General features: G+C 42.0%; 1 protein-coding gene across 6 annotated transcripts in view; it reads right to left on the bottom strand.

Moving 5' to 3' along the window:
- Positions 1 to 4,981: 4,981 nt before the first annotated feature.
- The window catches only part of LOC110501496 (growth factor receptor-bound protein 14), a 64,969-nt gene continuing 53,459 nt past the window's right edge, over positions 4,982 to 16,491 (bottom strand). For all 6 annotated transcript variants that reach the window (XM_021579097.2, XM_021579095.2, XM_021579096.2 and 3 more), the window contains 11 exons: positions 13,478 to 13,599; positions 13,244 to 13,318; positions 12,872 to 13,009; positions 9,688 to 9,798; positions 9,429 to 9,524; positions 9,278 to 9,337; positions 8,057 to 8,173; positions 7,857 to 7,926; positions 7,178 to 7,265; positions 6,876 to 6,969; positions 4,982 to 6,795 (listed from right to left, as the gene is read on the bottom strand). In XM_021579097.2, the coding sequence (XP_021434772.1) occupies positions 6,649 to 6,795; positions 6,876 to 6,969; positions 7,178 to 7,265; positions 7,857 to 7,926; positions 8,057 to 8,173; positions 9,278 to 9,337; positions 9,429 to 9,524; positions 9,688 to 9,798; positions 12,872 to 13,009; positions 13,244 to 13,318; positions 13,478 to 13,599 (1,118 nt within the window). In that variant the 3' untranslated portion in view covers positions 4,982 to 6,648. The remainder of the gene's footprint in view (positions 6,796 to 6,875; positions 6,970 to 7,177; positions 7,266 to 7,856; positions 7,927 to 8,056; positions 8,174 to 9,277; positions 9,338 to 9,428; positions 9,525 to 9,687; positions 9,799 to 12,871; positions 13,010 to 13,243; positions 13,319 to 13,477; positions 13,600 to 16,491) is intronic.

Below are 16,491 nucleotides of genomic sequence, written 5' to 3'. Positions count from 1 at the left end.
CCAAGGAATATGCAATAAAATATTTTCCCTTTTTCACAAGCTGCTCTTTTAGATTGATGGACAACTGGTCTACTCTCTCGGCAATGGTGTTTCTGCTCAGACTCACATTTAAAAAGAGTTGCCTTTTTTCTGGGCAAACTTCGTCACAAACTTTAATCATGCAGTTTTTGATGAAATCCCCCTCCGTAAATGGCCGGGCTGATTTAGCGATCTCTTCTGCCAAAATAAAACTGGCCTTTTGTAGCCTTTGTTCCATGTCCATATTCTTGTTTTTGTCCGCGTGTTTCGTTTCATAATGTCGTCTCAGATTATACTCTTTCAGTACCGCCACACTTTCTCCACACAGAAGACACACAGGTTTTCCAGCTACCTTCGTGAACATATACTCCGACTCCCACCTTGTTTGAAACCCCCGGTTCTCAGTATCCACCTTCCGTTTTGCCATTTTTGATGGGTATCTGAAAGTTAATTTTACTGTGATGCTGACGACTGCTGTGCCAATAAATATTGAAATGAAGCAGCCTACTGCTCGGTGCGTCACCTTTGCATTGTGGGAAATGTAGTATTGGTGCGTGTAAAAGATCTGCGGGCTGCCGGCTTGCTGCGGGCCGGTTCTAATAATAAATCAAGATCATCCCAGGGGCCGTAAAAAACCTTCTTGCGGGCCGGATGTGGCCCGCGGGCCTTGACTCTGACATATGTGACCTAGATGGATAAAGTATATAGTAGTGTGGTGTAGAAACTGAATAGTCCAGGTCTAATTGAGCTACTTTAGATTGTAATAAGGGAAGGACATGCGTAGAATTGAAGTGGAACCTGTTCCCTTATGTATTTAAAAATAGGGCTTTAGAAAAAGCTACATTACATATGTTTTATGAGTTAATGACTCTCCTGTGACTCCACAGAGAATTACTCCCAGTAATTGATTATTAAAACTTGAAATTGCAAACCACATCCATTATTTGACGACTGAATGTGCTATCCTTGTAATTAACAAACCTGGATACTTGGCGTTCTCCAGTACCAAGATATGATATGTGGGGTTAGCAGGCAGACTAGGAAGCCAACATTGAAACTGTGCAATTAGCCGTGACACAATATATCAGAAAAATATGAGGTGAAAACCACCTTTAGAAAAAGTCTAGTAAAATGAGATAATTTAAGCATAAAGGACATGCAAATATAGCTGTCCATTATTCATCTTACTACCAAACTAGACCTTTTAAATACACATGAAGAAATGTATCTTTATTCAATTATGTCCTTACTTTATCTGGAAGTGCAATAATTGTATATATTTTTTTAAGGATGATACAAGCACAAAATCCAATCTTTACCTCAGTACTGGCAGGTAGCCTAGTGCTTAAGCATTAGGCCAGTAACTGCAAGGTTGCTGGGTTGAATCCCTGAGCTGACTTGGTGAAAAATCTGTCAATGTACCCTAGTTGCTCTGGATAAGTGTCTGCTAAACAACTAAAATGTTGACTTGAGATGTTACACAATATCACATACTCTCATCATCAATGTGCTTTAACTCTGAATTACAACCCACCGTCTTAATATAGCTTTTTGTTGAGCTAATGCTATTTGTTTTCTACACCTGTTGTTCAACTCAGTGTATAATAGCAATTACATCTCTAAATAAATGGACAGATATGATTGTCATTTGCCAGGAGAAATCAGCGGCTCAATCAGGATGCTCGTTAATAATGTATCACTCATTTTAAACTACCGTATGTGTGTCTGTGTGTGTATCACTCGGTGGATGGAAATACTCTGCAAAAACGTGTTGCAATGAGGAAATGGCCGTGGATTTGTTTAGTGGGTAAAAGCATTTGAGCAACAACAAAAAAGAATGATATGTTCTGAGGTATGGCATTGTGGTAATGCGTTCTTATACAATACATCTTGCTGCAATGCAAACAATAGATACACCGTACCTTAATCCAGGGCTCTATTCAGTCTGTAAAGCTGAAATATTAGATTCTTCAGCTTTAAAAAAGGCAACGTTCCCGTTAAGAGCCCTAAGTTGATTTTATATTGAATATTATTTCTTGCACACGTCTGTACTATATAAACACATTTTTTTTATTGCTGTTTAGATAGTACAAGGACAAAAGGAAAAAAAGGCTGAAAAAAACAAAAGGACAGTGATATTCAGATTTTGCTCATTCACCTTAGTGACCGTGCTGTTCCTTTCGGGCCACAGTGGCATCAGCAGTAGAGCTGCCCTGCTAGGGGAGCCAGCTTCCTGCTGACACATTGTTGGGTCATGGACAGTACAGATACAGTAGCGCACAGCAACTCCCCTTATAGTCCAAACCTACCCTCACATAGCCTCAATACAGGCCCGGTTGCTGCTCTCCTTCTGGTCAGGTCCAGTAGAGAAGAGGAGTTGTTCTTGTTCTCATGTGGGCCCAGACAGTGAGCCCCAGTCTGCCTGGGAGGAGAAGTTATCCACAGGCTGTTTGGGCTGTTGTCTAGCTGGATGAATTCATTAAGGGAAGCAGAGTGTCGTCGCCCCCCCCCCCCCCCCCCAGCTGCCATCTCTCCCTAATCTCTAGCCCTGCAGCCAGACATGGATCAATGGCAGGAATACATCCCAGAGCAGCATTTAGCTGAAGACCTTAGAAGCAGGGGTGCATTTAAGACTTCACTGTGCACATCTCAACCCTGGACGTGAGCACATTTTCAAAGTGAGACATTGAAATAGCTGTGGTCAGGATGTGGCGGGGTGATTTGTTCATCTCACTAGAGACTGTGTTTGTGTTACTCGTGTTTTGTGCAAGAAGCGCCTCAAGTCAAAAAGCTCAGCCATCTGACTGCAATATACAGAATGCTAATCCATGTATTAAGTAAATGACTGATTAGCCTATTCAAATAGTGGCAATTACAGGTCTATGCAAGCCACAGAGAGATCCATGGACTTCAATGGAGGGATCTCATCACACCCACCAGTAAAGGTGAGGAGATTAAGAGAAGCCATTTATTGCCATCTAGTGGTTATAACATGTACAACCGTGCCACCGATGACTAGGCCAGGTTTATGACTTTGTGGCCGTGGTAACTAGCGACAACCGTAAATGTGACCAAAGAGGACAATGGGTGACTGTTGATGACAGATGCAGATAAATAGTGAACACAGAGAAAGCTTTATAGAAGACAAATGATATGTACATTGTCATTTCAGATCATGTAGATACTGGGCTATTTAGGTCTGTATAAAACACAGGAGGGTGCTGAGGGGAGAATGGCTTATAATAATGGCCGGAATGGACCGTATGGAATGACATCAAACACCTGGAAACCATGATATAATTCCACTCCAGTTACTAACACAAGCCAGCTCTCCCCAATTAAGGTGCCCCCACCCTCCTGTGGTATAAAAAGAAAGCAGCTAACTGCTCTTAAAGAGAAACTGCCCCTAAAAAAAACAACTTCTCATTTAGAGAACAGCCTATGAACAGCCTATGTGGCTTTGAGTATGAGTCAGAAACATGTATTCTACTGTCAATATTGAGTACAGAGTTTAAATGGGGTAATTTTGGTCATAAAGTCACTGCACTGGTTGTGACTGCATCACAATCTAAATTAAGGTCGGGTTTGTTTCAATCCTGCCCACATGCCCACAGCTGGCAGGACACAAGTAATCATCAATTCGGAGTGCAGCTGCATAAGACCCGATCCTAATACTTGTGGTAAATTTGGGTTGACTTATGGGACTAGTTATCGTAAAAAATAGCCTGAAAATTCCTAATTCCTAGCGTAAAAATAACTAACTAGCCCCAGTGATAGGCTATCCAAAGTATGTACCTTTATTTAACTAGGCAAGTCAGTTAAGAACACATTTTTATTTTCAATGACGGCCTTGGAACAGTGGGTTAACTGCCTTGTTCAGGGGCAGAACGACATATACCTTGTCAACTCGGGGACTCGATCTTGCAACCTTTCGGTTACTAGTCCAACACTCTAACCACTAGACTACCTGCCGCCCCACTCTGCCACGGTCGGTTGCACACCAGCCGGCTGAAGCTAATTGGCTAACTGTTCCCAACTGTGAATACACACGACACCCGCATGAAACCAACTCGCGTTTGAATTCCGTCATGGTCACTAGCATTTCTTAATGAACCAAATCTAAAACAAGGCTAAATCAGGAAGTGCAGTTGCCCTTTAACAGTCTGTGTAACCCCCCAGCTAGCACATTTGTTTTTTTATTGTGGCATGGCTTCAGTGAGATTTAAACCTATGATCTCCTGCTCTTTATCCATGGAATAAGTCCACCAATTAGTACACCAGGATGGCGCTACCATACCATGCTGTTTTACAACGCAGTTCATTTTAGTCTATTCAAACAGACCCTATTTTAAAGAAAACAAGCACTTTTTATAAATCAGGTGTGGCCAATTAGTGGGTGCGGCCAACACACTTAACAAGATAGAGTTTTGTTAATGCTGAGAACAGAATGTGTTTTTAAATAACATTCTTAAAACGTTTTCTTAATGTTCTGAGAACGACTAAAATATAGCCCCAAGGAAACCGTTATGCTGAAGTACTTGAATTCCCACAGAAGAACGTTGTTTCTTAACATTCTCTAAACAATTTGAGAACATGACTAAATTGAACTATGAGGAAACCTGCAGAAAGCATTATGCTGAAGTACTGACATTCGCACAGAATGTTGTTTCTTAACGTTCTCGGAACGTTTCTGAGAGAGTCCCACTTAACTTAAATGTTTTATTCAGTACATAGGAATTTTAACGACATAAGTTACTTTTATGTGCATTTCATCAAATTCGGTGCATGATGATGTAAGTCAGTTTGATGAAAATGCCGACAAGGTTTTTATGCAGATTTGAGAATATTCATATGACAATCTGCTGCCAATTGTATAGAAACCTAGCTACTGTGTGTTTGTTTACCTTGTGGCTTACTCTCAATACATAATTATAAAACTGAAATCATACATTGCAAGTAGACATGGATTTTGTTTCCTTTATAAAACATTGCAGTCCATGACATCATTACTGTTTAAATGCACTGTTCTTTATGTTAAAACGAAATATTGTGTGAAGTGCATTGTTAACATGTCTTGCTTGTCACTTGTATCAAAGTAAGTTACACCTTGTTTTATTATATTGTACTGGTGAAACCTGTCTGTATAAATTGCTGCATGATTACAGTACCGTTTCCAAAATGAAGCAACAAAACAGTACATGATATAAGTCATGGTTCTTTACGTCAAAATGTAACCATTTCAGGTGCTGCACATGCTTTACCTGAATCTTGGAGAAAGAAAAAAAAATACTATAAAACATTCATTTCAATGTACAACAATTCAGATTTTGATCAATAAAAAAATCACAATATTATACTGTATTTCTATCTTTGAATCTCAAATCAGTCAAAAATATATTCTGCTGCTCTTGCGAGAACAAAAAGGGAGCAGCCTTCCGTTTATTGATTCAAATGCAACCAATACATTGCCAATAAATGTACAGTGCAGGCTAGTAAAAGCATGTTGTTGTGCATGCTCTCCCTACAGCGGTCAATGTCCAGCTTAAACAACATGAAACCACTTTGAATTCTCCTCGGCTACTCATACCTCGAAAATAGAAAATAAACAGTCTTTTACATTTATTTTTTAGAAATACACCGGAATTCCTTGAGATGTGATAAAACAGCTTCGCTTACCCAGGAGATGACCAAGGCCAGAGGACCACTGTAGCCTACCAGAGGAGGCTAGTGGGAGGAGCTGTAGGAGGATGGGCTTATTGTAACGGCTGGAATGGAATTAATGGAACGGTATCAAACTTATGGAAACCACATGTTCACCCCCAGTTTCATTTAATCCATTCCAGCAATTACAAATGAGCCCTTCATCCTATAGCTCTTCCCACCAGCCTCCTCTAGAGTCAACATACTACATTTCCCATCATGCCTCGTCTTGTCTGGTAGCAGTGATCCCCTTCTACTGACTAATTACCAGGTTCAGCTTAACTGTGCCGATAATGCACATTGATGGCTATACCACACTGGTCATTCTACTCTCGAGGTGTGAACACACACTGTCAAATATCAGCTCTCGCTCTACGGTTTCAACCGTTGGCTACAGTAAATGTTTATTCCCATAGAGTGTAGTAAAGTGAGCCGATACAATGTGGATCATGCTTGCATTGTGTATACAGTATATTAACGGAAGTTTGGACTCGACACAGTCCCCGTGGTGTTTGTGATTCGTCACCACACCTGGGCTAACATACAGGGCCAACCAATGGGCTCGCAATAGAGCCCTCTCAGTCACATCAATTCTACAGTAGATTCACTTTTTTCCAACGCCATGTTTCTCAACACCTATGGTCACGTATGACACAATGTCGTCATCTATTTTTTTCACCATAACACCCATTTCATAGTTTAGTGAAAAACACAAGTCATTACAAAATATTGGATCACCACGGTTTTCTCCAAGAGAATGGATTCTAGAAGGTGATAAGTGGTTTCAGTTTGTTTATGTCTGGAGGTGTTCTCGGTGTCTCCTTTGCCATGGCATGGGAGGGAAGGAGGGATGCGTGGGTGGTTGGTTCTCCAGAGGGATATTGGCTGTGATTAAAGGTATGTATGGGGCCCTTGGAGACCCCTTCCCCCTCAGAGGGTGATCCTGGCACAGTGGTGTTTGAGTTTGCAGGGCAGCACTCCTCGGTTGAGCTGGTAGAACTCCACTAGCTGGATCAGATCAGTGAAGCGCGTGTGACCGTCATCTAGGCTGTAGAACAATTCCCCCTCTTCATCCACCTGGCACACAAAACACAAACTTGAACAAGATGTTGTCTGAAAGAGTAGAGAACATACCAAGACAAAAAGGTTATACTCACCAGTAAGATCTGAAAGTGTTTGATTCTCTGTGTGTGACACAGTGACAGTACAAATGTATTGGGGTTGCTTTGGCTGTCCCTTAGAAGAAATACTCTGAAAACAAAGAGTTTCAAAGTTCAAAGTAACAAAGTCTCTCGGTTTCATCAAGAACAACTTTTCATTTTTTGTTGTCGTTTTTTTTTTTACACATTTCTGTCTGGAAAAAAATAAGAGAGTAAATTACTCTACAATAAAATCCATAGGTAAACTCTTTAGCTTGCAGTGTCAAACAACGCATAGAAAAGTGCCTGATGCTGCTCACCCATCAATCAGACCCTGTTGAGTGATTAAGCGGTGTGCCTCATCTCTGGACAGTTTGCTGTGGAACCAGGGCTGGGCCATATGGAGAGCTACAAAACACACAGGACAACCATGGTGATGTTCATTAGGCACCAAACGGAAGGAAACATGCAGAAACTGAGTGACTAGCTGAACTTGTCCAATAAGAAACGCTCGTTTCAGTTATCCGTTGCAAAATAATACATTTGGCGGGTGCTTATATTTGTCCTATTTCATACACGTACAAGTGTGTATTAATATGCATATGTGAAATGGAAATGTTTTTTGGGGATATGCCAACTCTCCTTGAGACACCTTTGAAGAGTGGGGTCAGTGCCAGGCTCTGCCAGTATCTACGGCAACCCTGGAGCAATCAGGGTTAAGCGCCTCGAACAAGGGCACAGGCAGATTTTTCACCATGTCGACTCAGGGATACTAGCGACCTTTCGGATAGCAGCCAAACGCTCTAACCGCTAGTTTACCTGCCGCCAAAATCGTATTGCTACGGTGTGCACTAATGAATACGACCCATGTGTCAAAGGGAGGGAGAGGACACGACACTGGTGGCTGAGTCATTAAGCACAGTGTATCTGGTCAGGAGAGTCATGTGGCTGTATCGATGGAAGCTGCTGCTTGGATGTTGAAAGTGGCCTTCTACTAACCTATGTTTGACATGGGACTCTGAGAGGTGGACGGGCTTCCATGGGAGCTCAGACGGTGGCAGCTTTTCCTCTAAAGGGAGAGAGAAGAGCATTTCAAGTGTCACATGCTAGGACTATTTTCACATGGCTGCACCATCATTTCATACCTTATACTCGCTGAGTAGAGAGAAATGACTTCAGAGAGAGAACCAATGGCCTACCCTCCATGAGAGCCCCTCCTCCACGGCTACGGACAGCGCCTCCGAGGGGTTCTCGATCACCCGGCTCTTGTGTCCTGAGAAGTCCATGGCCACCAAGGAGTTCTCGGAGATACTTCTCTGGAAATATACATTGTGTTTGAGGTAGTATACATTATTATGAGTATACAGTGTAACAGGGTTTTAACGTTTGAAAAAATTAGATAGATAAGTGAGTGACAGGTTATAGGAGAAGCACATTCATGCTTTTGTGTGTGGCATTGTGCTGCCATCTAGTGTCGGAGAAGTTTGACAGTATAATTTCTAGATGATTCCGAGCAGAATGTCCTCCAGTGACTGGGGATTAGACGGGATGTGAATAAAATGACACATGGGCACATAGAATTGATTATGGTCCCTTAAGCTGTCGTAGTCACCGGTTCTAAATAAATCACACACAAAAGAAAATAGTTATCAGGATTAGTGAGAAGCCTTTAAAATTGCCATGGTTTGCCCCTCTATCAGCCCTAACCTCGGGATCCTTAAGGGCACAAAGTGACGACTGTTTACTCTAAGGATAGAAACATTCCAATCCTTCTAAGACTCTCCGCCCCGGTCTGGGTCTATTCAGGCGATGCAAAGATCATTCTGGGGCTCCCAGGCATCATTGTGCAAACAAACTGATTGCTCCTTTCGTTGGATTGGTTTCATTGTGATTTGATTCTCTGTCCGTAGTCGAACGGCACGTCGTGCTCGAGGCTGTAACAGCTGTATGCCAGGGTGTTCCCAGAGGGTTAGTCTAAGTGTGTCCCTAACGGTACCCTATTTCCTATATAGTGCACTACTTTTCACCAGGGACCATAGGGTATCTCATAGGGCCCTGGTTGAAAAAGTACACCATTTGAGATGCATCCTAGCCCCTCCCTGTGCAGCGCTGAGCTCAGGGTCGAAGCCCCATGCCTGGCCACTCTTTGCGTTCTTCTGACAGCAAAGCAGGGGTGATGAGTTGGTAAGTCTGAGAGCAGCTGATCTAAAGGTTATTTTTAGAGCAGACAGGCTGGAACATGTTCCAGTGCCCAAAATAGAACAGGTGTTTACTCATACAGAATACTCTTATTTGAGGGGGAGAATACGCACATTTCAGAATATTCTGGAAAATCAATCCAAGGATGAATACTGACTGTGTGTCCTGTGTCATGTGCTGTTAAACAGTGTATCAGCACATTGCATCTACACATCACTTACCATAGGTGTTTTCTGTTTCTGGTGTGGTTGAATGAAGTTTTGGTACAGCTGCATCCCATACTGCAACACAAAACATGAGCACGTTTCAAAAAGGCAAGCCTTTAGATGTGTAGACACTAGACAGAGGGGGGGGCAGCGTGGAAGACTGTACCTTAAAGAGGCGCATGGCAGTGACCCAGCAGGTTCTGGTTTGCTCGTCATCTGCACATAACAGCTTGAGGTCCCGTGGAGAGCCACGCTTGGTAGACTGGAGGATCATCATGAAGAGAAAGCATGAATTTACCAAACATAACTTGGAAATGACTTGACTTTCTTAAATTGTCCCTGATGGGATAAATAAAGTTAGACTTGAATAAGTTAACATGATAAAACACCAAATATAGGTTAATAGACAGAAAGTAATAAAGTACCTTGACACAGAAGCCATAGTCCGTAGGCGCTCCGTGTATCTTTCTCGCTGATAGTAACGTGTAGACGTCGCCGTCACTGAACTCGGCGATGAACTGGAGATGTCTTGGTTCCTGTGAATAGAAAACAACAAATGTCTCAAATCCCCACATGCCTTTCAGTGTCCCCTTTACGGAACACCCCCCCGACCATGCTCCATTGCAACGAGGGGTTGGTTCTTGCATTCCACTGTAGAGTAGACTCAAGTTCCATTACCAAATCTAACTATGTGAGGGATCAGGGCAGAAATGTGAACAATGCAGGGCTGCCCAGTGTGAAGACAGATGCTAAGCAAATAAAGACTGCAATGTCATAATTCTTGGCCATTATGTACACACAGACGTAAATCTGTGTGAGCTTAGTGGGCCGGGTCAACGTAAGGAAAAGCTAGCAGTTGAGGCATGTGGTATAATGCCAGTCTGAAGTATGTTGGTCACTGTGACAATAGTAAAGAGGGAGTAGCAGAGGGAGTTTTTGTCTGCATCGCAAATGGCACTCTACTCCCTTTACAGCAAACTACTTTTGACAAGAGCCCTATGAGTCCAAGAGCACTGGATAGGGAGTAGGGAGCCATTTGGGACAAAGATTCCCATCAACCTGGTCCATTGTGATCACAGAATAAAAAGAGATTGTTGTTTTTGCTGCAGACTCCTTAAAAATGGAGAGGTGGGACGAGGTTGAAACACTTCAACATAGTCAAGCAAATAATACTGGCCTATCCATTACACTGTAGGTGTGGCTAGTGTTTGACATAGGACCAAATATGTGACAAAGTGATAAGAGCTCTATTTATACAATAAGAACACTGTCAGGGAGCCAAGGCAAAGGAGATTTACCAAGCAGAGAAGCACAAAGCAAACCATTGTTCAAACCTGGTGGGACTGCGACACAACATTCTCACTTCTGTGGCACAGTGTAAAGAACGGGTAGCTATAGTTGTCTGTGTTTGTGTTGACTGATTGACTGGCAATGTGTAGGGCCAAAACCAATTTACACATTATACAGTGCCTTGCGAAAGAATTCGGCCCCCTTGAACTTTGCGACCTTTTGCCACATTTCAGGCTTCAAATACAAAGACATAAAACTGTATTTTTTTGGTGAAGAATCAACAACAAGTGGGACACAATCATGAAGTGGAACGACATTTATTGGATATTTCAAACTTTTTTAACAAATCAAAAACTGAAAAATTGGGCGTGCAAAATTATTCAGCCCCCTTAAGTTAATACTTTGTAGCGCCACCTTTAGCTGCGATTACAGCTGTAAGTCACTTGGGGTATGTCTCTATCAGTTTTGCACATGGAGAGACTGACATTTTTTCCCATTCCTCCTTGCAAAACAGCTCGAGCTCAGTGAGGTTGGATGGAGAGCATTTGTGAACAGCAGTTTTCAGTTCTTTCCACAGATTCTCGATTGGATTCAGGTCTGGACTTTGACTTGGCCATTCTAACACCTGGATATGTTTATTTTTGAACCATTCCATTGTAGATTTTGCTTTATGTTTTGGATCATTGTCTTGTTGGAAGACAAATCTCCGTCCCAGTCTCAGGTCTTTTGCAGACTCCATCAGGTTTTCTTCCAGAATGGTCCTGTATTTGGCTCCATCCATCTTCCCATCAATTTTAACCATCTTCCCTGTCCCTGCTGAAGAAAAGCAGGCCCAAACCATGATGCTGCCACCACCATGTTTGACAGTGGGGATGGTGTGTTCAGCTGTGTTGCTTTTACGCCAAACATAACGTTTTGCATTGTTGCCAAAAAGTTCAATTTTGGTTTCATCTGACCAGAGCACCTTCTTCCACGTTTGGTGTGTCTCCCAGGTGGCTTGTGGCAAACTTTAAACGACACTTTTTATGGATATCTTTAAGAAATGGCTTTCTTCTTGCCACTCTTCCATAAAGGCCAGATTTGTGCAATATACAACTGATTGTTGTCCTATGGACAGAGTCTCCCACCTCAGCTGTAGATCTCTGCAGTTCATCCAGAGTGATCATGGGCCTCTTGGCTGCATCTCTGATCAGTCTTCTCCTTGTATGAGCTGAAAGTTTAGAGGGACGGCCAGGTCTTGGTAGATTTGCAGTGGTCTGATACTCCTTCCATTTCAATATTATCGCTTGCACAGTGCTCCTTGGGATGTTTAAAGCTTGGGAAATATTTTTGTATCCAAATCCGGCTTTAAACTTCTTCACAACAGTATCTCGGACCTGCCTGGTGTGTTCCTTGTTCTTCGTGATGCTCTCTGCGCTTTTAACGGACCTCTGAGACTATCACAGTGCAGGTGCATTTATACGGAGACTTGATTACACACAGGTGGATTGTATTTATCATCATTAGTCATTTAGGTCAACATTGGATCATTCAGAGATCCTCACTGAACTTCTGGAGAGAGTTTGCTGCACTGAAAGTAAAGGGGCTGAATAATTTTGCACGCCCAATTTTTCAGTTTTTGATTTGTTAAAAAATGTCGTTCCACTTCATGATTGTGTCCCACTTGTTGTTGATTCTTCACAAAAAAATACAGTTTTATATCTTTATGTTTGAAGCCTGAAATGTGGCAAAAGGTCGCAAAGTTCAAGGGGGCCGAATACTTTCGCAAGGCACTGTAAATCCCTTCAAATCAAACCAAAAGAAACAAAGTCAGATCTTACTTCTCTAATTTCGTCACCTGTATTTGAGAAAGCAAACCGAAGTCTTTTTGTGTTCTAGTGTCTTCTGTTGTTGGGAGAGGGAGAAGTGGTTGGCTTGACACAGCGCTGGGCAGGTCTAAGCCTCACCTGTCAGCGGTGGGTGTTGAGGGCTCAGTCCCTGGCAGTGGCATGCCAGCTGAGCTAAGGGAAATCTAGCTCAACCAGTTACACAAAGCAGCCAGGAGACAAGAGCGAGCTAGTCCCCTACTGTACACCACACCACTCTGGCACATTGACACAGAGTTATCAAATGATCCCATAGAGCAGCCAGCAAAAAAGTTCAATTATCTCCTGAAATCTAGTTGCTTTTTGCAAAAACATACTTTTTAACATTATTTTGGGAAGGAAATCTATTCCATTCATATTGTAATGAATTCATGTTTTATTGAAATCTGGAAAACTTGACAGCTACTTAGGAAACATCTGAATGCACACTAATGTATCAATGACATTGACGGACCTTTGATGTCCCCTTGTTGGAGAAGTAGAGACCTGACCTCCTCAAGACAAAGTAGAACTTCTTCCAAGACTTCCTGCCTTGTTCTTTGGCATGGAGGTGCCCATGGATCTCTGGACAAGTGCTCGAGTTGAGAAAAGTCTGTTGGACAGAAAGCAGTCCGTAAATACTTTAGCAGCACCACTGAAGGGCTGTTTCCTGGACACAGATTAAGCCTGGTCTTGGACTTGCAAGCAAACCAGCTGAAGAATCTCCTTTGAAAAGGGCTTGTCAGTCCAGGACTTGGCTTAATCCGTGTCCAGGAAACTGGCTCCCAAAACTCTGTCCCTTTTAAAGTGAAGATAATGTACATGTAGAATGTAGCTTGAAGGATACCTGTATTAGCTGAGAGTGGTTCATCATCCCGTTGGTTTCACTTGATATGGACACCATGTGATCTGGGAAAAAATCCTATCAACATGAAAACAACATCAGTCATAACAACACACATGCTCTTTATATCAACTAATTAATACCTACTGGTTCAGCTGAGTGCATTAAGATAACAGGCGGGATAATGTTTACATGAGTACACCATTTTCTTTGCTAATATCACACCCTCAATCTTACCAGCGGTTTATTGAAGAATTCATATTTGGCATAGTTCTTCCGGAAATATAACCGACTGTCTGTGTCCATGGCCCAACCAGACAGCACCTCCATAACAGATTCATGGTCTTCTATGATTCTTTCTGGTGGATACAGGAGAAAGAAATGTCAAAATGTAGAGACCACAAAAAGACAAAGACATGGACAGAGGGGAAAGTGAGAAAGGTCAAGTTAGTCAAACCTACAGCATCCGTCCATGTTCCTTGTCACAATACCATAATGCATCATCAAGGTTCAAAGTAAGGTTATCCGCTCAAACATATAGTTGTGATCACATGTAACAGCTGTCCAGCGAGCACAAGCACGACTGGTCTCGGCACCAGTGTTAACAGATGTGATCGTACTTCGTAACTCTTGCGTTGTGTTTTGAAAGAAAGGACTGTCCAGCCAGCAATCCCAGTTGATTGGTGTTTACTCGCTTGAATGTCAATATCAGACTGGGAATTTTGTTACATTTTTTAAATCAAATATAACAATTGCGAAAATAGTACAAAATACAATAAATGTAAGTTCCAGATGATAGACATAAGGAAGCGCATCAGATGTGCAGACGTGCAGGACAACAGAATGTCGATGGCTATAGATTCGTGATTAGCCTGTTAGCATGGAAATAAGTGACTTAGCAGGGGCTAATGTGACCATTACATTTAGAGCATGGAAGCTAACGCGCTCTTACTCTTAATAACATACAAAAGCACATCCAGGAAGCCCCCAACATCAGGACATGTACATAGTGAACTCGTACACATTGTACATTTAAGCAATAAGGCTTGAGGCGGTGTGGTATATGGCCAATATACCACGGCTAAGGGCTGTTCTCCTGGACACAGCCCTTAGCCGTGGTATATTGGCCATATCACACAACCCTCCGGAGTGCCTTATTGCTATTATAACCTGGTTACCAACGTAATTAGAGCAGTTAAAATAAATATTTTGTGGTATACGGTCTGATATACCACGGCTGTCAGGGCTCAAATCACCCAGTTAAATTAAAATACAGTATTTCAGAACGTGACCTACTGCTTGCATATCAATAACAGACAGAGGAATGTACGTTCGCAATCTCCCCCTATGTGCAAGCGTAGCCAATGACTTTACCTCGTATTGACATCCGAGTTAAACCAACCCATTAGAATACAAAAACATTGAAATACACATTTCTGCAGTGGCAAATGGAAACATAATTAACCACGTTACATTCTCCTCTGCCGAATTCCACTTGCACACTACAAACAATCCAAGTAGTCAGTGGCAAAGTCCTCCAATGCCATACAGGGAAAAACCTCAGCTATCTTGGCATTGCGTCTCACTGTTACTGGCTTCGGTGAGGGATTGATAACTTTGAATGGGACCATCCATTGCTCCACAATGTTTCTACTGTTCTCCGTACCATAAATGTTTTTTCGGTCTTGAACGTGCACAAACATAACTTATTTACATAAGAATTCAGACCTTTTGCTATTAGACCTGAAATTGAGCTCAGGTGCCTCCTGTTTCCATCGATCATCCTTCAGATGGTTCTACAACTTGATTGGAGTCCACCTGTGGTAAATTCAATTCATGGGATATGATTTGGAAAGGCACACACTTGTCTACAGTATCAGTCAAAAGCATTCGGCAGCGATATGCCATCCCATCTGGTTTGTGCTGAGTGTGACTATCATTTGTTTTTCAACAGGACAATGACCCAACACACCTCCAGGCTGGGTAAGGGCTATTTGACCAACAAGGAGAGTGATGGAGTGCAGCATCAGATGACCTAGCCTCCACAATCACCCAACCTCAACCCAGTTGAGATGGTTTGGGATGAGTTGGACCGCAAAGTGAAGGAAAAGCAGCCAACAAGTGCTCAGTATATGTGGGAAATCCTTCAAGACTGTTCGAAAAGCATTCCAGTTGAAGCTGGTTGAGAGAATGACAAGGGTGTGCAAAGCTGTCAAGGCAAAGGGTGGCTACTTTGAAGAATCTCAAATATATTTTGATTTGTTTAACACTTTTTTGGTTACTACATGATTCCATGTGTTATTTCATAGTTTGTCTAGAATGAAAATAGTACAAAAAAAATACCAAAACTTTAATGAGTAGGTGTGTCCAATCGTTTGACTGGTACTGTATATAAAAGCTCCCATAGTTGACAGTGCATGTCAGAACAAAAACAAAGCCATGAGGTCAAAGGAATTCTCTGTAGAGCTCAGAGACAGGATTGTGTCAAGGCACAAAAACATTTCTGCAGCATTGAAGGTCCCCAAAAACACAGTGGCCTCCATCATTCTGAACACCGAAAGACTTGAAAATATCTGTGCAGCGATGCTCCCCATCTAAACTGACAGAGCTTGAGAGGATCTACAGAGAATAAAATGGGAGAAACTCCCCAAATACAGGTGTGCCAAGCTTGTAGCATCATACCCAAGAAGAGTCGAGGCTGTATCGTTGCCAAAGGTGCTTCAACAAAGTACTAAGTAAAGGATCTGAATACCTATGTAAATGTCATATTTCCATTTTTGTTGATAAAGTGCAAAAATTTCTACAAACCTGTTTTTGCTTTGTCATTATGGTGTATTGTGTGTAGATTGATGAGAAAAAAAATGATTTAATCAATTTTAGAATAAGGCTGCAACGTAACAGAATGTGGAAAAGTCAAGGGGTCTGAATACTTTCCCCCAATGCACTGTACCACACCCTCTTGGGCCTAATTGCTTAAATATAATACAGTATTTCAGAATGTGACCTGCATGTCCAATATCAGACTGGGAATAATTGATGTTTGCAATCTCCCCCCATCTGCAAGCGTAGCCAATGACATTACCTCTTATTGACAATCTAACTTAAACCAACCAATTAGAATACACAAAACATTAAAATACACATTTATGCAGTGGCAAGTGGAAACATAATTAAAAACGTTACACATACAGTACATTAGTGGTTATTTGTTCATAATTAATCATAACAGCAATATAAAACACATTTAGTGC

Source organism: Oncorhynchus mykiss, chromosome 22, assembly GCF_013265735.2.
Source record: "Oncorhynchus mykiss isolate Arlee chromosome 22, USDA_OmykA_1.1, whole genome shotgun sequence".
In the NCBI taxonomy this organism is placed as follows: domain Eukaryota; kingdom Metazoa; phylum Chordata; class Actinopteri; order Salmoniformes; family Salmonidae; genus Oncorhynchus; species Oncorhynchus mykiss.
The sequence above is the reverse complement of the archived record's forward strand: the minus strand, read 5'-3'. Positions and strand labels throughout refer to the sequence as shown.